The 22,820-nt window shown below is 43.7% G+C and overlaps 3 protein-coding genes and 1 non-coding gene across 5 annotated transcripts in view; 1 reads left to right on the top strand and 3 right to left on the bottom strand.

Moving 5' to 3' along the window:
* Nucleotides 1–3,906, top strand: part of LOC121327195 (pre-mRNA 3' end processing protein WDR33-like) — a 67,263-nt gene extending 63,357 nt beyond the window's left edge. For both annotated transcript variants that reach the window (XM_041271062.1, XM_041271063.1), the window contains exon 23: nt 3,439–3,906. In XM_041271062.1, the coding sequence (XP_041126996.1) occupies nt 3,439–3,647 (209 nt within the window). In that variant the 3' untranslated portion in view covers nt 3,648–3,906. The remainder of the gene's footprint in view (nt 1–3,438) is intronic.
* Nucleotides 3,907–8,522: 4,616 nt separating this feature from the next.
* Nucleotides 8,523–9,786, bottom strand: LOC121327201 (vesicle transport protein SFT2C-like). Its single transcript, XM_041271079.1, has one exon. It carries the CDS (start codon nt 9,716–9,718, stop codon nt 9,050–9,052), a length of 669 nt encoding a protein of 222 aa, XP_041127013.1. The 5' UTR covers nt 9,719–9,786; the 3' UTR covers nt 8,523–9,049.
* Nucleotides 9,787–15,983: 6,197 nt separating this feature from the next.
* On the bottom strand, nt 15,984–19,643 carry LOC121327202 (DNA-directed RNA polymerase II subunit RPB4). The gene is made up of 4 exons (XM_041271080.1): nt 19,019–19,643; nt 17,724–17,904; nt 16,884–16,979; nt 15,984–16,355 (listed from the first exon to the last, which is right to left on the bottom strand). The coding sequence occupies exons 2-4, from the start codon at nt 17,861–17,863 to the stop codon at nt 16,277–16,279; spliced, it is 315 nt and encodes a 104-aa protein (XP_041127014.1). The 5' UTR covers nt 17,864–17,904; nt 19,019–19,643; the 3' UTR covers nt 15,984–16,276.
* Nucleotides 19,455–19,526, bottom strand: trnag-ucc. The gene has a single exon. It is a non-coding gene; the product is annotated as a tRNA-Gly (tRNA).
* Nucleotides 19,644–22,820: the final 3,177 nt, after the last annotated feature.

Genomic DNA, 22,820 nt, shown 5'->3' on the forward strand with positions numbered 1-22,820 from the left:
CTGAGATTGCTAGTTGCCTTAGTCTCGCTTCGGTAGACTGCTGTAGGGTGACCCCGCTGTCACGTGGCGCCGTCCCCGACGCTGTGGCTCGGCTCCAGCTACCATCCAACTCGCGCTTATGTGTCTTTCTCTGCCTCGGGCTCTCTTAGCGATTACCACGCTCCTCTTCGGGGCTGACGCCAATTGACTCTGCTAAAACAGCTCGGCACCGACCGCGCTCTTCCTCACCGCCGACCTCGGCGCCGACCACTCTCACCTCGACACCGACACCGATCAGTTTGTCCCCACCTCGGCGCCAACATCGACACCGACAGCTCGGCACTGACGCCTGCACGCCATGTCAGTGTACTCTGCAGGGTCCTCCACTGGTTTTCACCAGTGCAACCAGTGTACAGCTAATCTCCCAAGGGAGGATGGGCACACTACCTGTTTCCAGGGTGTTTAGGACGGGATCACCTTTGTCGGACTGCTCCCCTTGTCAACGGTTCTCTAACAGAACCAAGCGCAGATGGGCAGCCCTATCCCCAGCGGTTTCCCATTCCTCAGGGCAGGGAAGGATGCGATCTGTTGTCCAGGGTCCTTCTCAAACGACCTCCGGAACCCCGCCTACTACAGTGACTGGGGAGCGCCCCCATACCCCTGGTTCACCCTCCCCTACCCCACCACCAGTGTGGAGGTGTAAGCACCCCTCTGCAGAATCGCGGTGGACAGAGGTAGGCGATCGTCGCGGAGGTAACGCTGTCCTTCTCCTCGCAGACGCTCCCCTTCCGCGTCTCCCAAGAAACGCCAGAGCTCTGCGGAGTGACGTTTTGAGGAGCTGGCTCAGGCCACAGCAGGGGGCTCCACATCGCCCCTCCCTCATACCTCTCAGAGGTAGGAGTTCTGTGCCTTGATGCAGCGCGCTGCTCCTGCCACGGATGTTCCATGGCCTGTGGAGCAGGAGGGAATGGGAAACCGATTCGTCAAACAGAAAGGGCACCCACAACATGCCCTTCCTCTCTGTGAGGACTTTGTGGAGCTGGTTCCTACTTCCTGGAACCACCCGACATCTGCTCCCTCTGGCTCCAGAACAGCGGAGTCCCTGCTGCACACCTCCAGGAGCCCAAGAAGCTGGTCTGGGCACTTCTCTTCCCATCGAGGACATGGTCACTGTGCTGGTGGAAGGGTCCACCTTCACCAGAGGTGATAAAGACCCTACCTGCCCGTCGAAGCCATGCAGGACAACTGATGCGATGTTAAAGTGGCGCTGTCAGTCATAGCGGCGAACGCTATGTCCGTTTTGGTGCTCTACCAGTCACAGGAGCAGGCAACGGAGACAGACTGTCTCCTGTCTTAGATGCACAGAAACTTGCGTTCCATCAGGGCAGTTGACCTCCCTCGTGTGCACAACAGAGCAGCAGACCTCCTGTCCAGAGGAGCTCTAGATAGCTCGAAGTGGAGACTGCGCCTTCACAAGTCAACCTCTTCGCCACAGCCAAGTCCACTCATTGGCCCCTATGGTTCTCTATGTAGAGAGACGGGGGCCCCCTGGGAGTTGGCGTGCTAGCTTACCCCTGGCCACAGGGGCTCTTGTATGCGTTCCCTCCGCTACCGCTATTACCCCTGACACTAGAGAGAATCAGGGTGGAGAAAGCCCAGGTTTTGCACCCAGATGGCTGAGGCGCCCCTGGTTTGCTCTCCTGTCCAACATGTTGTCGGGCCAACCGTGGCAGCTCCCGCTCCGCAAGGACCTCCTGAGGCAAGTGGAGGGATTATTATGGCACCTGAACCCAGCCCAGCTCCAACTCTGGGCCTGGACATTGAACGGAGCCGTCTATCCAGATGAGGTTTGCCAGACGCAGTGGTAGAGACACTACAGTCTGCTAGGGTGCCAAGCACTAGCACCCAGTATTCATATAAATGGAAGGCTTTCCAAAATTGGTGCATTGCTGGGGGTCACAACCCTGTGACCTGCCCTATTGAGACAATTCTAACCTTAGAACACCTGTTTGATGCAGGAAAATCTGCATCTACTCTGAAGGTCTACTTGGCAGCAATATCGGTGTGCCACGATAAAATTGACTGTGTCCCCTGGGGCACACTTCCTGGCAGTGCAATTTCTTTAAGGGGACCGGAGGCTCCGTCCTCCGACAAAAAGCATGGTCCCTAAGTGGGATCTGGAGCTGGTGCTGGGGGTCCTTATGGGTCCCCCATTTGAGCCCATGGTGTTTCCCTCAAAGTGACGTTTTTATTAGCCATTATGTCTGCCAGAAGAGTAAGCTTCATGTGCTTTCCTTCGATGACACATGTACAGCTTTCACTAGTAATGACTCAGAGGTAACATCAAGAACTAACCCAGCCTTTTTGCCAAAGGTGCTCTCTTCATTCCATATTAACCAGCCAGTGGTTTTGGAAGCTTTCAGACCTCCCCCGCATGAGTCAGATGAGGATCACAGACAAGACATGCTTTGCCCGGTCCGGGCTCTGTGCTCTTGCCTGGATAGGACAGCATCCTGGAGACAGTCCAACCAGCTGTTTGTCTGCTATGGGTCCCGCTGTAGAGCTCAAGCCTTGTCGAATCAACGTCTAGCGCACTGGGTGGCAGATGCCATACGCTTGGCGTATGAACAGACGGATTCCCCCATGCCGAGGGCCAAGCGACTTCATGGGGTCTCTTTCCTGGCGCCTCCTTGGATGAGCTTTGCAATGCTGCTACATGAACAGGTAGCGCGTTTTTACTGTCTTGATGTTTCAAACCGAGCGAGGCCCTCCCTGGGCTCTAGGGTGTTGCAGGTGACATGCCCTTAGGCGTCATGAGGGCTCTGAGGCTATCGCCATGAGGCTGTGCTGTCGGTAATCTGGAGCCATGACAGCTTTGGTACAGCTTCCTATTCGGTAATGGTTGTCATTCCATTGAATTGAAATGTCAGGTTATTACCATAACCCTGGTTTCCTGAAAATAACCAGGGATATGGTAATAAGATAACCATTACCCTTTGAGGTCATGTCCCCAGCTGACCTTCGATTTCAAAAATGACTATATGATACTGTGAGGACATCCCACTTCAGCAGGAGGTGGGAGGGAATTTCCTCTCACAGCAGGGACCTGATAGGGCAGCTTTTTTTATATGCTCAGTCATTGACGGGTCAGAGAGGCTCTTCCCTTTCGGTAGTGGTTGTCATTCCTTTTCAGGAAACCAGGGTTATGGTAATAACCTAACGATTTCAGTATTGTGTAAGTTTCAGCACTGTGTGTGTGTGACTGTGTTTCAGTACTGTCTGTGTATGTGTGTGTGTGTGTGTTTCAGTATTGTGTGTGTGTGTGTGTGTGCTTCAATACTGTGTGTGTTTCAGTACTGTGTATGATTGTGTGTTTCAGGTCTGTGTGTGTGTGTGTGACTGTGTTTTAGTACTTGCATACACAGCTTCACCATCTAAAGCAGTTTTCCTGTGTTGCAGTTCGAGGAGGCGGCTCTTCCCAGCGCAACATGAAACGGTCAAGCTCTCAGGACAGGGAGCACCACCGTGAGGAGGCTGGCTACACCCGCGGGGGAGGAGGCCGGGGCGGGCCTGGCTGGGGGAGAGGAGGAGGAAGGAACATGAACAGCTCCCGTCAATCACGGCGGGGTCCGTCACGTGGATCTTCGAGAGGGGCACGAGGCCGGTAGGGCCACGAGAACTGGGACAATGTTTCACCTCAACACCACTGAAAGGGACACATGAGTCTGAACTGGGTGGGGAACCAGCATCTTTCTGGAATATGCTACTGGGACACCTGAGGGGGGCTGGTCTGATGCAGCCTGTCCACTATAGGCATGCACACATTAGGGCAGCTCACACAGGTATGCAGGGTGTACTCTGTGTGGGGGTCCATCACGACCGAAGCCAAGCTGTCACTTCTTCATTCATGTAGAATCTCTTTGCATCTGCTCATGTAATACGTATATATATATATATATATATATATATATATATACACACACTGATTTTTTTTTAAAATATATTTGTTCTAATCTGGGACAGGTTGTTATAAAAGTAGGTACACAAATGGCTGTCTCTTATCCTGCTCGTTGTCTTGCTCGGGTTGAAATCTCAATTTCAGTCTCCAGTCTTTTTTTTATTTTTTCATGTTCCTTGCAGCAGACTTCCTCCCCCAGTCCTGACTAGTCTTCCTTCCAGAGTCTTTCACATTCAGGTTTCAGTCACTGCATAGCATACCAAGCACTCCGTTCAAGCACACAGTTCAATAATGTACTTGAAACAGACGCATCATATTTTTATATTTAGATCTGTGATAAAATTCTATGGTACTGCAAAATAAGCCGTGTTGAATCTGTCTCTTACAAGCTAAGCCAAAAGCCATTCTGAGCTCCAGTCCCTATTGACATTAATAATGTGATTCTTTGTCTGTGTGCCAATCTGAAGAGACGGAAGCAGTGGGTGACAAAATGACAAGAATCCTAATGTACTTGTTTTTATATCCTAAAGTTTGAATAAAGTAAGTCAGGATTATCTGCGATTTGTAGTTATAAGAAACAGTATTAAGGCATCTATAAAGGAAATTTCACTTATAGTAGCTAACAAACTGTTTGGCATTACGAAAGTAAGTATGCCTTTTTTGACTTGACTTTGTGTACTGCCCATACTGGTCCATTGTCTTTCTTTCTCTGCAAGAAAGAAAATGATGGAACCTCTGATTTTTCAAATTCGGACAGCTCTGCAGCATAAGCTGTGCTCCCCAAAGAATTGAGTTGGAATAATATTAATGTTGTGTGTATGTTAGTTCATCTCTGGGAGTGATGGACCATCTGAGTTTCAAATTCGGCCCCCTTGCCAAAGAACCCAAGGAGTGGTGTGGTGTGTGGGGTGCCCCGTCTTGAACAAAAAGGGGTGGGTTTCAGTCCTGCCCCCCCCCCCCCCCCCCCACCACACACACACAAGAACTTTTGTTTTTCTTTAGTTCATTTTTTAAAAGAAACTAATCATATTGGACTCTGAAACATTGCCATTTGCCCTCCATGTGTGGACGGGCAGGTTCTCTGTTTGTGTATGTACAGTTTGTCAAAAGATTGTCACATTGTTTTGTTCATTTTTTTGTATGAAACTGCAATAGAATTTGTGCAAAATTTACCAAACCCTCTCATGGATCTTTGCCTCTTTTTTTCTGTATCACTGTGTAGAGGGCCTGATTCTGCATCAGAATTATATTTTACATTTCATGAGGTCTTTAATTAACTTTAAGAATCATTTTATGAATGTTTTTTTTTTTTCTTTTGCTGTTCTTTTTAAGTAAAACAGTTCAATATAACTAGAACTTTAATTTTTAAGGGTTTTATTTTAAGGAATGTCCAAAATACCTTAGTAACTCAGTTTTGTGGGTATTTCAGTTGGGTTCTTCCTTGAAACACCATGAAACCTGTTAATTGTGCAACAAGTGGAGGCTTTGTCATTCAATGTGATAACTGTCCATTTACCTTTGATCAGCTGCTAAACGATGCCTGTGAGTGAATGCTGGACGTGTGAAGGTTGGGATGTCAATCACATGTTCCAACTTGCACACATAAAACATTGTTTACCGCTGCCCCATAGTCACTGTTTAATGCAGCTTCTGAAACTTGTTACACAATTTTAACGATTAAATGATTTTTCAATTAAGAACCCAAAGCAAACATTTCCTGTAATTTGTGAGTGATAATTACAGTATTATAAATATCGACAAATCCAAGCCTTTAGTATAGCTAACACAGAAGGGTAACATGACACTCTTCTAAAAAAAAAAAAATAATAATAAAAATAAAAGCTCACAGCTCAGCCCTGCCACTGATCTGCCGTGGACACCCTGCCTCACTTTGAACCCCAGGAGTCCCTCTTTATCAGGTACAGCTGTATTCCTTGGGGGCAAAAAAACCTTAACATTAGCCTCTTGTTTTTGCTCTGGATTCTATTTTTCTTTTCCATTCCTAAATATTTGGTATTGTAGCTTTCCAGTGTTTTAATTCTTTTCTTTATCACCAGGGGGCACAATATACCTTGAGTCTGTCGCTTAAGAGTTCACTATCTTGATTGGCTTATCTTGCCTGTCTGATCTATATTTACTCCTAGTTGTCCTACTTTGCACATGTAAAGTGGGTATCTGTAGTAAAGAGACAAAGACCAAAATGCCACGAGAGGTGAAGCAAGGAGTCGTCATAACATTGTGTGATGGGATTTCTGCAAACAATACATGCTCTTGCAATTGGCAGCATCTTGCTCTGGAATCAGTGGCTATGCTTACATGCACACTTACTATATGGAATTGTAACTGATTGATTTAAAAACTTTGTCAAGGTGGGTCTTCCAATGACTCTGCATCAACACGACTAAGTAACCCTGTCCTTATTCTTTTAAGGTATGACCATGGAAGAGCTTGACAAATACTGTAAATACAGTACAAAAGTCTGAGACAAAGTTGTATTTCACAAATAACTGTTCAAAACAGAGGTGCAAAGGCCATGAAACCAATCAAATATCTTTCCAGGTAGTTCCCCACAAGGGCTTTCTGGGTCATCAATGCGAGACTAAAGAATTAAATTAATATGATTATTACTCTTATCTGCTACAACTGTACAAGTTTTCCTGCTGACAATTGTGCTGTGATGGGCTGCTTGAGTTTATTGCTGATGCTAAAGTGATACAATGAGACTGATGTTTTTAACTATACATGGTATTCGAAATGTCTCGCACTGGTGGAGTGTCTATGCATGTTTTTTTTTTTTTTTTAGCTCAAGACATTTGCTCCAAAAAAATGTTTTGTGTAAAATGCTTTTTTGGTTTTGCATTCGCTCAGTTTATTTTACTCAAGTAAACCGGGCTTTTCACCTGACGTCATGCAAATGAAGGGGAAAGGCGGGGGTTGATATGTACATTAGCAATGCATAAAGTACTTATGCTGCTTTTGAAGATTACTAGTGAACTTTTGTGAATGTGGTTTCCATGCGCAGAGAACTGGTACACGAGTGAATCTATACTGTTGTAATAAAGCAAAATACCTCATGCCTGGTTGATTTAATTATGTGTTTTACTTCTCTTGCCCACATTGTATTTTAAATGTCATTGGCGGGGTGGCATGTTGTTAGTATTGAATCTGGTTTATCTTACGACTCATTCAATAAAAAATTAACTGGGAGGTATAAAATGAAATTGACCAACACAGGTATTGCAAATCACCATGACTGAAAACCGGCAGATTCTAAAGCTCTGTGTCACACATCCTCCACGTATGCTCCCAAGGCTGTTTGGATTGGGAAGAGTAGATGTTTTGCCTTTGTTTCAGGACCTTGAACCTCCAAACAGAAAATCCTTATGCCTTGTTATCTAATGCCAATTGCTAGCGAAAGGGCGGTCTGGACACATTCTTGTCTGTCTATCTTTCGTACGGCCTGCATTTCTCTGCGGGACTGACCTGCTTCTCCTGAACGGCACCTTCTTGCTCGTTCCTGCAGGTAGGACTGTTTCATTTTCTTTTTTTAAATATGTCCCTAGCTTGTGGGACTCTGCACTCTGTTCCTCTTTCTGAGAGGACATTAACCACTTGTTGGTACACATGCATGTTACGCTGTTTCGGGCAACCGAGCTGTCTCAACATAGCCAAGTCACTAACTACACTTATTAATGCCTGGGTTTCCTGCTCGCACCAGCAATTTTGAGTAGAGGGCGGACACACGTTGTCTTTGGACATAGCTGGGATCAAAAGAAAGGGAATTTAGTAAGCAGCTCACTTGCTCTTCGTCTTTAACTTTAGCGTAGTTTTCACAGCAAGGGTATTCTCAAACAGCGGCTTTAATACTACAACAAGGGCATAATGCAGTTCATGGTAAGTGGTTTTATACAGAACTGTAAACCCACAAGAGATCTAGAACATGACAGGCAAGACACAGCAAAAAACAATAATAAAAAAAGCCGTCCACATTATCATTAAGCCACTACTTTCTGCCATCTGGAATCCACAGTAACAACTGACCTGATCCCTTGCAGTATTTATAGTGATGTCACTTAAGGATAAACACAGTCATTACCATTTACACATGAAATGAAGGTTTCCATGCAAAACTGGGAGTGGAGATTCCCATGTTTTTCGTCATTCACGCGAGTGAATGAGATTTAGCCTATCCTTCTCTTTGGCAGTTTTTATCAGCTGCAAACCTGATTTCAACAAGTTATTCTCCCAAACGTGCCAGCGCATCGCCATTTCACAAGTAAAGTGCCACGCATGGAAACCCCAAGACTGCTGCTGCAAGAAACTTTTGTGGGGGACCTAACTACAACCATGCTGAACTCTTAAAACAAGATTCAAGGATGTGATGAAAAAATAAAACAAGAATCAAAAACCAAATAATATGAAAGTTGCAGCCGAGAGATTTGAATTTTGCACACCCTCTGTATTCTACCTTAAAACATGCATGCACATGCACTGTTTCCTTGCTAGTTCTGTACCATTGTAACATTTTGAAAAATTGGAAATATTGTAACTGTTGAAGAGCAAATTATGAAAAAAAAGTGTCCAGTAGAAACAAAACTTCACAGCTTTATTCACAATATTAAAACTTCAAATACACGCAGTTCCAACAAAATACTGACAAACATTTGGTTAGCTTTGGTCTCTCGTGGTATTCGTCGTAGCAGTGTTAAAACTCAGGGTTTCATAAATCAGTATGTAAATGGGGGGCTGTGTGCAGTAAGGTAGGATACCTAATGTAGGAATGTCAGAGGCAGTCTGCCTGTCTTGAAAAGGTGTGAGATCCAGTACAGAGTAAGTGCGCAGTTTTTTTATATGCGGCTCTCCTTGCTTTGTTTAACCACCTTACATTATTCGAAATACTGTATTTAACAGGCAGCTCCCAATGTCATGTCTTTCAAAACGTTTACAGCTGTTGCAGACAAATGTGTTCATTTCGTTCTGAATGTTGTACTAAACGTAACAGCTTTTTTCTGACAAATAGAACATGACATCTGTTTCGTGAATCTCTTTCAATCGTAGTACAGAAATGCCAATTGAATGCATTAAATATCTGCTGTCTGTTCGCCGCTTCGATCATATGGGTAATGTCTTGCCGGAGACCGTGCGCTTGACAGCCGAGGATACCATTCCACCAAGGAACCGGATCCCAGTGCTTCCTCCGGGGATCAAGGCAATAATGTATCCGACGATCGCTGCTATCTGCAAGGCAGCGCCCAGGGCGGTGAGGGCGGTGCTGTGGAGGCTGAGGGCAGAGTACAGGGTCCCCGTTAGAGCTGTGAGGTACAGGGCGGCACCCGGGGATGTGGTAACTAGCAGCTTACTGGGTCCCTGCAGTATCGCAGCACCAACCAGTGCGAATACAGAACCCAGCGACCAGAGCAGAGCGAACTTGCGGGCTTTCAGAAGCAGCAGCGGCGCGTAGAGAGCAGACAGACCGAAACAAAGAACAGACATCGCAACGCAGATTCCAAAGCTAATCAGTCTTTGCGAACGGCTCATACCCGGAAGACACGAGTCTGGTTCACTAGACCACGGCCAGGTAACACCGGGGCTTGATCCCTGGCCTCCGGATGCTGATCCAGAAAAAGGACTCGACCATCGGCCGAACCAAGTTCCATTCCCTGTACTCGGAGACTCGGCATCTCCAATATCGACGGTGCTCGAAGCCGATGGCGACCCAGCTTCACCCCCACTTTTCGACTGAGCCAGGTACTCCTGCAATTGCCTATTTATATCAGCCATATTGTGAAACTGAACGTTCTCCTCAGAACCCCCTCACACGGACACGCGCATAAACAGGAAACGGGTTCCAAATACCGTATTATCACACTTATAAACGCGTCTTTTTTCTGCTTGATGATGGTCACTTGCGCTTATATTTGCATATACAGTAGGCACATGGTATAAATTCACATTGCGACAATCATAGTGGAAACTATTAGTTTTTAAAGCATTAGGAAATTTAGATTAAATTGATATTTTGTAAATATTTTGATGTTTAACTTGTCCTATTGTTAATAATAATAATAATAATAATAATAATAATCATAATCATCATCATCATCATCATCAATTAGTTTGTGTTAGCCGCGTAGTTAATTGATTGTGTAGCCTATGCTTTGCAATTTCTTGCAATTTCAGGTGTTGTGACTCTTGGTCTTCCAGTTCGTGGCCTGTCATTGACAAAGTATCTGGTTATACCGTCTCGCCAGGTTTGAAATTGCTAGCAGTTAGCACCCAGTTAAGACGGCGAGCCACGTACGCTCCCCTAGTCCAGCCTCCAACATGCCGATTGCACGAAGGCGCTGCTCTCTTGACAGACGTGGCTTTTTTTTGTGTGATTTTCTTTATTGCTTTTATTCAAACTTGCAATTCAACAGTTGAAATCACTCCATGTCCAGTGTCCAATCAGCTGTCTCACTAATTATGTGATTAAGTGCATCTGCTTCAGTCATAGTCTCTCAAGCGTGTCATGGTCAAGGATGAATGATCGAGTGATTAAAAAGAAACCAAAAACATTTAGTCAATGTCATTTACATACCTTTTTTTTGTGATAAATGTATTACAATAATGACAAGTATCTTTTGATGATCGGTGTGTGTATGTATATAGAGTGGCGGAGAAAGAGGAAGAGAAAGATGGGTCCCACTGCAATACCTTATTGTTGACCCACATCACCTGTGATTTAAGGGTTTAGAATTGAATGTCTATGTTAAATTTAAACGTACTGTAGCGATCTAGGTTAACGCAGGCAGGTGCATCACGCAGGACGAGGCAATCCACATTCAGGCGGAGAGCGGGAGTGAACCCGGGACTTCTCACCATTGTTGGCCAATTTAGCGATTTTGTCGCTAGATCAAGCGACTTTGGGGTTTTCCTAGCGACAAAAACATTGTCAAAGCGACTTGTGACAAATCTAGCGACTTTCACTGCAGACAACAGGGATTTTCAGAGAAATAAGTCGCCAAATTGTATCATCACAACATAAATCACACGCAGCTCAATACACCACGCTTCTCTCGTCCAGAAGCAGTACAGTGGTGGCGTTTTTCATGCAGTGCAGATTTCCGCAGTTCTGCACAGTTCTGGACATAATCGCAGAGATGCGCGTACTTCGAGGGCTGCTGCGTGACGTCACTCAACTCCACCCGCAGAAATCTGTGCAGAATTTGCACAGCCCAGCGCAGCTTTGAAAAGTTGCAGCGAGCTGGTTGCGTCTGTGAACCAAAGAGATAACGAGTGACCTGCTAATCGTAGTGCAAATAACTACTACAACGACATCAATTATTTAAACAAACATAATGCACTAATTCAGTGATAAGTGATGTATAATGTTACAATAAAATCAATTACATAAGACTAACTCTATAGATTATCTGCATAGATAATCCAGACAAATATAAATAGGCCGTTTAAAAATGATCAACCATCATTATCATTATATTGGTGTTTACTCTGGTTAAGCGATTCCAAGAGGAAGTGGTAAATTGTCTAGTGATATTTCTGGAGACTTTACAATGTCTAAATAGCGACATCTAGCGACTTCCTGCTTTGTGAAGTCGGTAACACTGCCTTTCGCACTTAAGCATAGCGCGAATGCAGTTCCACTAAAGAGCCGGCTGCTTTGTAAGGAGCGTATATCGGGCTTATGTCTTTGTGTGTGAATACGTCACCTACCATCCCCGCTGTTGTCTTCCCCTGTGCACGCTACACTATAATGATTAAACGCAGTGGCCGCAGAGCCGGGGGTAAGGGGGGCACCTTGGCCATGGCCCGACCACGTCTAAAGCAGGTAAATGGGAAAAATCGTTCTAAAAATATACAGTATTTAATTCTGGTCCATGGCCATGATGTCTCCGTTCAGCAGCTTTCAGGAACCACCTCCCGCACACACCACACGAGGTACATTTTAAAACGTATTCTCACCCTGGAAACTAAATTAACCAAGAACCCGTAAAGTTTTCAACAACAACTTTGGAAACCTATTAATGACTTTGATTTTGACTGCTTGCACACACAGCTGCTTATGATGCCTTGCATTTTAAAAGAAGAAATCGGAAACGAAATAATAACAAGTTGACATGCATCCGATCCTTCTCTGATGCAATGATGTAGTGCCAGTGGCAAATAGATTACTTCCAGCTGCTCTGCTTGTATTACACTATACCGGTGACCACAGCAACAGCAGAAAGGTTCTATTCGTCAGTTCATCGCATAAAAAATAAATTGAAAAATATGTGGGTAAAGCCATGAGGAGACCCTCGCCCTATCAGATAACCTCAATTGCATTGGAATTTGCACAGAGAAATACAGACAGAATTTATTTGGAAAGTGTTTCGCGTTCATTCTATTATATTCTAAATAGCCATGTTAAGTATGGTATTGAGTAACCTGTGTAAGATATTATATAAATTTCCAATTTAAAATATTTGTCGTTATATTGTAACGAGCACGGCTGGACTGACTCGCCGTTGCCACCTGTTGGCAAATGGAGTGCTGTGCCCAGAGACAGTTTTCTACACTTAGGTTTATGCGTAGCAGAGGATGCTGGGAGTGAGAAATATGGTAGGGGGAAGCTGAATTATTATTGTTGTGTTTCATTATTAGTTATTGTCAAGTTCCAATATTGTTAAATCCATTACCCTAGGGCTCTGGGGTGGGGAAGGGCCGTCTGTGTAGGTGGGGGTGTGTGTGGATAGTGCTGATTTGCTGTTAGCTGCTCGATAAACTGCATTGAATCTGAGAACCTTTGTGGGTGTCTCCAGTAATTCCTGTGCTTGGTACAATATTATGTAAACTTTTCACTAGGAAAGTTATTTATTGCTGCCCTGACATAACATGTTTTATTTTATTATTCAAGGTAGCCTGGCTTCAAAATGCTGAAACTAAACATTGGTCATTTAAAAATACTTGTACCACATTTTTGGTTAAATCACCCCCCCATTAGTACATGATTAAACCCCCCCCCCCCCCCCCCCCCCCCCCCCACCCCCCCCCCACACACACACACACACACACACACACACACTTTAAGTGGTGCTCCGTAGCCTTTGATTGCATGTATGATATTTTAATTCTTAATACAAAAATATCCAATCAAATAAATTAATGGGAACATGTTAGGGATTTCCCCATCGTACAGCAGATCTGAGTCTATTGTGAAATGAACACAGAGTGAAGTTCCATTCAGATGTTTCCTTTGCTTTTCTCCATATTTTTTTTATAAATGTCTTAAGTTGAGCAGAAATCTTCTGAGTTGAACCAACACTTCTAGCCCCAAGTCTAAGCATGTTATGGTGCAGCTTTCCAGCTACCTGTCAGCTCACCCCAGCTCCCAGCCCCCTGACCGTATTCATTATCAGCTCCAAATTCAGAGCCATGTCAATATAATAAGAAGTGGCAGAGCTTTCTACCTGTTGTATGTTTCCAAAATAAGCCATTTAGTGTTTCTATATGATTTAAAGTTTCTGAAAAGAACCTACATTTGCATATATTTAGGTATTTATGAAGACATTTTCTTGTCATAAATACAAATGGATTGGAGTTTGCTATAAACGCATCAGAGCTGTACCTTATAAAAAGCAGTACGTGAGTAGACATTATCCACAATCTAACAGTTTTTTTATTGAATTAAATTCGCATTGGGTCTCATTTGAGTACCAAGCACGACTTAATTCCGTCATGCGACATCACAAAGTTCTCCACAAGTACAGCATTCATGTATCTGCAAGCTGCATTCGATAAATGTTATTTTTAACATGAAATTTTGGCAGCATGTATTGGGTAATATTTACTGGAATTATATTGCTACAATTTAAGATTATTTCATCGACACTGTTCGAATTACAGTAGATGGATTCCATGCGAGACAGTTAAATTACTGCTCTCTTCCCCCAGTCACCATGCTCTCTCACAGATCACATTGAGAACATGGTGCACTGCATTCACACCAGTCGTGGCAGCTGAACATTGGTGCACCGTGCAGCAGAGATACCCTCGTCATGGTATAACTCATGAGGTACGTACCAGTGGGTCCCCCTGTGCGAGGCACACTCTTGGGTCAAAGGTAGGTGCCCCCACATCCGGCCCAACGCTGGGTTCTGGAGGCAGCAGCTGGACTATGAGAGGAGGCTGTTCGGCGAGAACACTGTCAACATGGAATCCACTCCTCTAGAGTCCTGCCAGAGGCTAAGACACAGGAGAATAGCCCAACTGGTGAGATTCAAGAAGGATATACAAGGGGTTAGAGAAAAGCAATGATGTAGCTGGGATGTGCTGAACGTGAGATTCATTTTTTTTGTATGACAGATCTGACTGACCTGGTTAATAAACTAAACAACGGTGCATGTTTCACAATAAAAAGTCTCAAAACTATTTGTAGGCCATTCTGGAGCTTTCCAACCTATTCCTAAAGCATTAACAACCGTGCTAGGTTTCCATCAGATGTGTTCTGAAAATAAAACAAAACACTGATGTTAAAATGCTTAAAATAAAATAACTCAACAGGTTCTTATGCGCACATAAGTCTTGGTATCTGTAAGATTAGTGGTTTGCGTTTCATTTTTTTTTACCAAATAAACGGTGGTAAATGCTTTGAGTATGGCACTATAATGGTTAAAGAATGGTCACGTATCTTTCCAGAATCATTTCCACAGCTTTCAAATCGGTCTTGTCCTGGCTGTCCACACCCCACTTCGTATGTATTTGAAGTTGGTATAATCTATTCAGGTTTTGCAAGACACTTGTTTGATGGCTGTGTATACATAAAGTGCACAAATATAATAGTACCTTTATGAATGATATACCGCACACGCTCTGTATTGCACCCGGGAGCTTATTATTTTCTCTTCTCTTCACCTGGGTGGTTATTTAGATAAGAGCGTCGATTTGAGAGTAGATGCTAATTGACCACTATGGAATCACTGAGGCAGCACCACTTGGGTTTAAATATATATATATATAAATATATTCAAAGGATCCCACAACAGCCTACACGACCAGGATAGTATTGTAATTCCTAAAGTTAAACACTTTGTCCAGCGGCTCAGACACAAGTTTTGCATTTGATCTCAATATCATCAAATGCTATGAATGTTTCATTTTAAACAGGCTACAAATACCCTTTTAGGGAGTCACCTATCTGTGGTTCAGTCTGTATTTCCTCAAATAATGCAACTTGTCAGTACATTTCAGTGAAATTGTCATAATATAGCCCTGTAACATTTCAACCATGACTACTGGACAAAAAACATTTCAGTAAATCTTAACACAAGTTGAAGGAGAACTATATCGAAAATATACATTTTTGAGATTCTTTGTGATATGAGTTGTAGACACTAGGGTTAACTTGTACAGTACCTTGCAGTCAATGTGTTGTAGACAAACAGTGTTTAAACTCCACACATAACTGAACCAGGAATCTACCGAGTTAGCAGTAATGCAAGTATGGCTACCATAATGTGATTCCATTGTATAACGTAGACCAAAAATAAAATGCTGTTTTATTCTATTTATAAATCATTTTCTTGTAACATTATATATCACATGAAATAACTTTAAGAATAAACATGTTTCAGTGTTGAAGCTTTAACAGGATTTGGAATGTTTGTAACCAATCAGAAACCCCATTGTGAGGTTTTCTTAATTATGAGAATTTTATATATTGTATATTTATATATTGAAAAGACCCTGTACCCTGATACTGCTAGATTATTAAGAATCCCCCTGGATGGCCTCAACCACTTACAGTATTTTAGGGATAATTCCCTGCGACGACCAATAAATGGTGATTGAAGCAATCCAGGGTGCTGTAAAATGCTCTTATAAAAATTGTCAGTGGCTCATCAAGTTATAGGTTGATCAAACTAACCCCTAAGACTAGTACCTATATTTGATTTTTTTTATAGTCAAGTTATTTAAATTGTATTAAACATTTTATAAGGTTATCAACTGCCCTCACCTCCTAAATCTAAGAATTTTGAAGAAATCAAAAGCACACCAGCAGCTAAACTGAACACTTTATTTCTTTGACCTGCAAATCCAGTCAATGGAATGTTGTCCACAGCCTCCTCTTAGTGTTTCCTCCCCTCACTGGGGTTTCAGCTGAAACTGCACAGGTTCTTCACGGGACCAGTCCTTCCTTATGAACTTTTATATAAAAATAGACTGCTTCTCTCAACAGTGTTCGTACTGACCAGGCCCTACTACAGGTTACGAGTTTCCACTGAGCAGCCGAGATGCTTGGTTGACGTTCAGAACTTAAAAACTGCATTATACTGCCTATCTTCAACACAAGTATCTCTAATACTGGAAACTCCTCTTGGTCTGAATGTCATCCAGGATCTGCTGGAGCTCCTCATCTTCAAAGCGGCCCTCCAGACTGTAAGGAGAGAAGCAGGGTTAGCAGAAGAGATACGGACAAACTCCATCCGTCTGTATGTCACACTTACATTATTGCATATATTTGGAATATCGCTCATCAAATTGTCATGAAATATAGTTATTCTTATTGTCTACCAGTCTGTACATACTGTTGGTATGTGTTGTGGTTCAGGTAAGGTGCAGACACACCTCTGCACAGGCACTAATCGATTATTATTAGTGATCATTCATTTAGTTTGGATTATTTGCACCAAGACACTAGACAATTGCATTACTGTAGTAAAGAGGAATACTGCTACTGTGATGTTCATGTGCGTTTCGTGTGTCTGTGTGGGGGGTTAACTTAATTAAACTGAGTACCAGAAAGTTACATTAAATTATAAAAACAAAATGAAAAAAGTGTGTTCGAGACAGAACAATCTACTAATTGATGGAGGTTCACATGACTTAAGTTAATCATGATTATCCAGATATCCATCCCCCACAAGGGGCCTGGGGAACCAAATCCTTAAAGCTGCTCACTGACCTGGGAATGAGAGCCTTGGCCTCCTCAGCTGTCTCTGGGCACAGATTAGCCAGACTGGCCAACTCAAACTTGTGAAGCTTCTTCTGGAGCAGGAGACTGGAGGGAGGGGGAGATTGCAGGGTAATAATTGACTGTCAGAACCACTCAGGTTACCCCAAATGATTACACCTGGTTTACAATGGATGTGCATTCCACCCATAACTTTAAGCATATTCAGTACAGCTAAAAAGAAACTGCCAGTCAGGTGGAAGAAACTGCCACGATTGTACTTTTCTAGAGCAGCTCTTTCGACATTTCCAAGAAGATCACTTAAACTTCATTAAAAGACAGCATACATAAATCTATGCCTAAACATAACACCAAAATCTTACAGAAGATTTTTCTAATTGGAATTACAAACAAACTTTCTTTTATAGTGTGAACCGGCCATCAAAGACAAACATATTTAGTTAAACTAATCTCTTCCCATGAAGCTGCACTAGATTAGATTTTTAAGGATACAAAAATAAATGACAGGAACCTTGATTTACTGAAACCAATTTAAATGATGGTCAATATAATGAAATAACTAGTAGCAGAGATCTAGTTTATATTCTTGCATATGCTGCTGCCCCCTTAAAAAAAGGAGAAAATGGTACTAAAAAATGCTGTTGCACAGTATTTGACCCACTTGTGATCCAACTGCTTTTCAATAGGGTTCTGGACCTTGCTTCTTTTGGACTTTCTACCTCATTTCAGGTTGTTTTGTGAAACAAAGTACATTTAAGAGATTTAGGCAAGAAAACCTCAATGTTTTGAAATGAAAGATTACTAAAACGGCAGCGTCGCTGCGAGACGGACCTGCGGACACTGGCGATGGTCTCCCTGTTTTTGAAGCGGCTGAAGCGAGCCGTGTAGTTGAGGGTCTTCATGAAGACCTCAGACAGCTCCTGCTCGTCCTCTGCGCTCTCATTCTGCTGCTTGCGATGCTCCAGCAGCATGTGCACCTCCGAGTTTAGCAACGTCTCTGCGTTCTAAAACTCTGAGAAGGGAGAGACCTCGTCTATTAGCAAGTGATAATAACAGGGCTTGATCAAGCCTGTCCTTGTCTAGAGCATATAACCAGACCGTATTTACACTTTGAATAGAGTGGAACCCATGTATCCTTCACAGCACTTTTGAGTCATTCCCAGTGCAGCAGGTTTTAGAATCCCCCTGGCACCATCTAAAGCTCCAGTACAGCAAAAAGAGTTTAACATTCCACATGGGGTCTAAAAACCTGTTGCACAGGATGTGAATCTATAGGAAAAATCTGGAAAACAAAACTATCAACAAGTTGTATACCCCTTTAATGTGCCAATAACAATGGACCAATCAAATGCTATTTTTGCCAGTGTCAGTGGTTATATAAAGACAATTAAGACGCCATGTGTCAAGAAATAGCTCTCTCTCTCTCTCTCTCTCTCTCTCTCTCTCTCTCTCTCTCTCTCTCTCTCTCTCTCTCTCTCTCTCTCTCTCTCTCTCTCTCTCTCTTTTTATTTCACCTTAATTTTAGTCAAGTGATGGGGCGCACCACGCTGGTTTAGTATTTCTGTAAAATGACGCTTGTTTGTTTTAATGTTGACCAACAATAATAACAATCACATTAACACAATAACTGATAAGATTGTATTAAAACTGAAAATCAAAAATCAATAAAAGTATATTATATTACACTAATTTTCTCAGTATTTACACGTGTAGATCTGTATTCTTTTTGAATAATTTACATATTAAACCAGATCACATGTAAACATTCACTGTTAAATATCCTTTTGTTTGTGTGTGTATGTAGCCATACTCTATTTCTTTGTTTTATTTCGTCAGACACAATTTTATTTTCATGACTAGCTAGTCGGTTTTTTGTATGTAATGCTGTATTCGTTCGCTTCGCTCCCGGTGTGCATAGCCCTTAGCCCTCGTTCCATCACCTCAGTAGGGGTTTCACTGGTTGTGAACCCCTAGGGGCTGGATGTACATTTTAATATGCTGCATTTACTGCAGTAATGTATTTGCCAAAATAAGAAAGCTTGAATCAATCCAATTCTGGTATCCTTAGTTTTTTGCCTCCAGTAACACTAAGGTTACAATCATAAAGTGCTGGGGGACACGGCTACCTTTTGGAAAGAGAAGCTGAGCTGCATCTTCCTCCACATCGCCGACTTGCCCGGGGTTAGTGCTTCCTCCAGCCGCCATCCTGAACTCCGATCGAGGGAGAAGTTCAACCCCCAAAACAAAAATGTAGGCTTACTTGTTCAAATTGGGTTATTTCATTTCACTTTTCTACACAGTGCATGTCCAACAGCCGCTTACCCAGAACCAGAAACACTAGTAAATACAAATGTGAAAGCGAAAAGAAGATAAGACGTGCAGAGTTATCGCAGGAAAAATCTACAGCACCCACACTCGAGTGGATGTCACAATTAAATATTACACTCGCAATATCCTTTACAAAACCAGGTATCATATGGATTGTTGTTATGCTATTAATCGTTCGTGCTCTAGAAAAAAATACTTATACAATTAAAAATATAAACTAATAAACAAAACATTTGCGTTGGCCGGGAATCGAACCCGGGTCAACTGCTTGGAAGGCAGCTATGCTCACCACTATACCACCAACGCCTTACTGAAAACCGCTGCTGATGAAAACCACTTACATGAAAAGTCACAAGTAAAAACCGTTGCTTGACTGGACATGTAAAAGTGCACTAAAAGCGCATGTACTGCTGCATTGCTAGCATAGTTCCCCACACCGGAAATGCAATTATGTTTCACAAGCAGTTATTGCCTGGCCACGCCTTTAGCTCCATGTGGTATGTGTCTGCTTCACAAAAACGAAAAGAGAAACAGTTCCCTGAAAGAGAAGACGACCACCACTTACATTGGTATGGGATATTCCTGCACTTTGGGTAGGTATTGCTGAGCTCTGTATACCAGAGCTGCCGATAGGCCCCTTCCTGGGATGATGCACCCGGTCCCGCCCACCGAGGGGATAAAACTGCTATCCAAAGGAAGCCATTTCTCTATTTCCATCAAACCCGTGAGGGCGACCGAAGCGGGTGGTGGTAGTTTTCTCTTTCAGGGAACCAGAGTTATGGTAAGTAACCTAATGTTCCCTTTCAATTTGAAGGCAACTACCACAGCATTAAGTATGGGATAATGTATACCCGAGCCATCTCGAGGGACAAGGAATGGCAACATATGAGGGACTGTGGCAGGAAATGGCGTTGCAGTGCTGTCAGACCAGAAGGCAGAACGAAAACACAGAGATAGGTACTGCAATTCAAAGGCAAAACAAAAGTAACACTTGTTCACAGAGCCCAAATAAAAGGTTTTAAATAAAATAAATCACAATCACAAACACAAAACAAAACCCATATAGGTCAGGCAGGGCAATCACAAAAAGTGTTGTTTACCTGTGAAAATGCTGCATGATGGAAGCCCTCACAATGAATGGTTCCAAGTTAAGGCAGTAACATTTTTGGTATAGTAACCTAACAATTAAACCTGTTTGCCTGAATACAAGAAGCATAGCTACAGTTTTTAAAATATCTTGTGCTTCAGCCACTACAGATTAGCACTGATGAACTTACTCTACTTAACTAGCTCTCGTCTCTCCTACTTTTCTGTTTTTGACGGTAACGGTGGCGCCCGGACATCTAGATTCTCCGCGCAGAATGTCCACCTCACCCTCGCCCGCAAGTTTCTCAAAGGTAACCCAGCACACACCACGATACTCAAGTTTTCAAAAGGTGTTCCCTGTTCAGCATGACAAAAAGCAAGAGAAAAGTACTTCCTGCCACTAACTGTCACGTTTTCTGCATCTTCATATAAAGTAGAAACAGATCAATAGGAATATCGTAGGCTGTCAGTAGATGCTTAAATAAAGGAAAACATTAGTTTACCTACCGTAAACCCGGTTTCCTGAAAGAGAAGATGGCCACCAAAACATCGTTAGGGGATACACTCCTGCCTATTGGTAGGTGTCACTGAGCTCTTTTTATAAAAGCTGCCGATAGGCCCTCTCCCCTCTGTGACCCTCTCGTTCCCGCCTCCCAAGGGTACTTCATGTAGGGGAGACTCGTTCTCTTTTCGGACGAAACAATGAGGGATCTATTACATTCAAGCGATAGAACCTGGAAAAACTATGCGGGGTAGCCCAGCTAGCCACATCACAAATCTCAGCCATGGAGGCACCTCGGAAGAGGGCCCGTGATGTAGCCACACCTCTCGTACAATGTGCAGCTATCCGCCCAGGTGGGGGTAAGCCAGAACCAACATACGAAGTCGAGACTGTGTCCGCAATCCAGTGCGACAGTCGCTGCTTCAAAAGGGATTGTCCCAGGGTCCGTGATCCATGGAAGACGAAGAGCTGGTCAGATTGACTTAGCGCTCTTGTCCTATCCACATAACATCTCAATGCCCGTACCGGCAGAGAAGGTTCAAATTCTTATCCTCCTCTATAGCAAATGGTGGAGGATGAAAGGACTCCAGTTCCACAGTGTGGCAGAGCAGAGCTCTGCCCTTTATAAATTGGCAGTTATGGGGTTAAATTCCTCTACCTGCCTGGGTGTATTGTGTTCAGGTGGCTGGGGTCGATTAGAGTAATTAACGATCAATCAGCACGCAGCCACCTGACATAAAAGGAGGCCTCAGCTTCCCATTAGGGAGAGGGGGAGCTGAGGAAGCAAGCTGGTGTTTGTATTTGCTGTTTTTGGTTTTGTGGGTTTTTTTAATTTTCTGTTCCAGTGAAGGCATCGCCCAGCCTGGAAACCTTTATTTTTGTAAGTCTTGTTTTGTGTCTTTCTATTTGTGTTTAAATCCCTTTGTTTTGGCCCTTGTGCCCTTTTATTTTGTGTTTATTTATAATTAAAGTATTATTTTTTTGAACTGCAGTCTGTCTTTGGGCTTCTATCCACTCGTCAGCCTGTCACACACAGACTGATTCAAGTGGAAGTCTGTAACCACCTTGAGGAGAAAAGCAGGATTTGCACGCAGTGACACTCTGCTACCATCATCCCAAATACGTATGCAGGAGCTATGCACAGACAGTGCCTGCAGCTTACTAACCTGCTTTGCGGAGGTGATAGCCAAGAGGAGGCCTGTCATCAGGGACAGGTGCTTCAACTCAATGGAATATATAGGCTCAAACGGGGACTGCGTGAGAGCCTCCAGTACAATCTCAAGGCTCCATTCGGGGAGAGTAGCCCTCCTAGGAGGGTGCAATCGCCGAGCGCCTCAGAGAAACCGGGTAGCCAGAGAACGCGCACCCAGGGACATTGAGTAAACTGGGGCATGGCAAGCAGATATAGCCGCTAGGTAAACCTTCAATGTGGAAGGTGATCTGCCAGCCTCAAGCAGATCTTGCAGAAACTGCAAGATGACAGGCATGGGACAGGGGATTGGATCATGACCGTTAGAACGGCACCTATCTTGAAAATATTTCCACTTATACGCATACAGTGACCTAGTAGAATGCGCCCTAGCATTCTGCATTGTACCTACGACCACGTCTGACAGCCCTAAGGCTGACCAGCGGTCCCTTTCAGGGGCCAGACCCACAACTGGAGCCTGCCTGGCTCCGGGTGCCGAAGTGGACCTCTCGTCTGGCTGAGGAGATCTCGGCGAAACGGGACCTCCCGGGGCGGGCCGTTCAATAGCTGGCACAGGGATGAAAAACAGATTCTCCTGGGCCACCTGGGGGCCACTAGGAGAACTGACGCCTTCTCTGACCGGGCCTTTTCAAGAAAGGTCGGGAGTAATGACAGAGGCGGGAACATGTAAAGGAGCTCTCTGGGCCATACGTGGGCTAGGGCGTTGACGCCGAGTGGACCGCCACAGCGGTGGAGGGAGTACCACAGGGAGCAATGTGTCACCTCTGCCTAGGCGAAGAGATCGATCTGCGCCTTCCTGATC

Source organism: Polyodon spathula, chromosome 14, assembly GCF_017654505.1.
Source record: "Polyodon spathula isolate WHYD16114869_AA chromosome 14, ASM1765450v1, whole genome shotgun sequence".
NCBI classification, from domain to species: Eukaryota; Metazoa; Chordata; class Actinopteri; order Acipenseriformes; family Polyodontidae; genus Polyodon; species Polyodon spathula.

Coding starts and splice junctions, on each gene's coding strand:
- LOC121327201 (XM_041271079.1), bottom strand. CDS start 9,718: ATGGCTGATATAAATAGGCAATTGCAGGAGTACCTGGCTCAGTCGAAA.
- LOC121327202 (XM_041271080.1), bottom strand. CDS start 17,863: ATGCTGCTGGAGCATCGCAAGCAGCAGAATGAGAGCGCAGAGGACGAG. Junction 16,980..17,723: donor ACCATCGCCAGTGTCCGCAG/GTCCGTCTCGCA, acceptor CCCTCCCTCCAG/TCTCCTGCTCCAGAAGAAGC. Junction 16,356..16,883: donor GCCAAGGCTCTCATTCCCAG/GTCAGTGAGCAG, acceptor CTCTCCTTACAG/TCTGGAGGGCCGCTTTGAAG.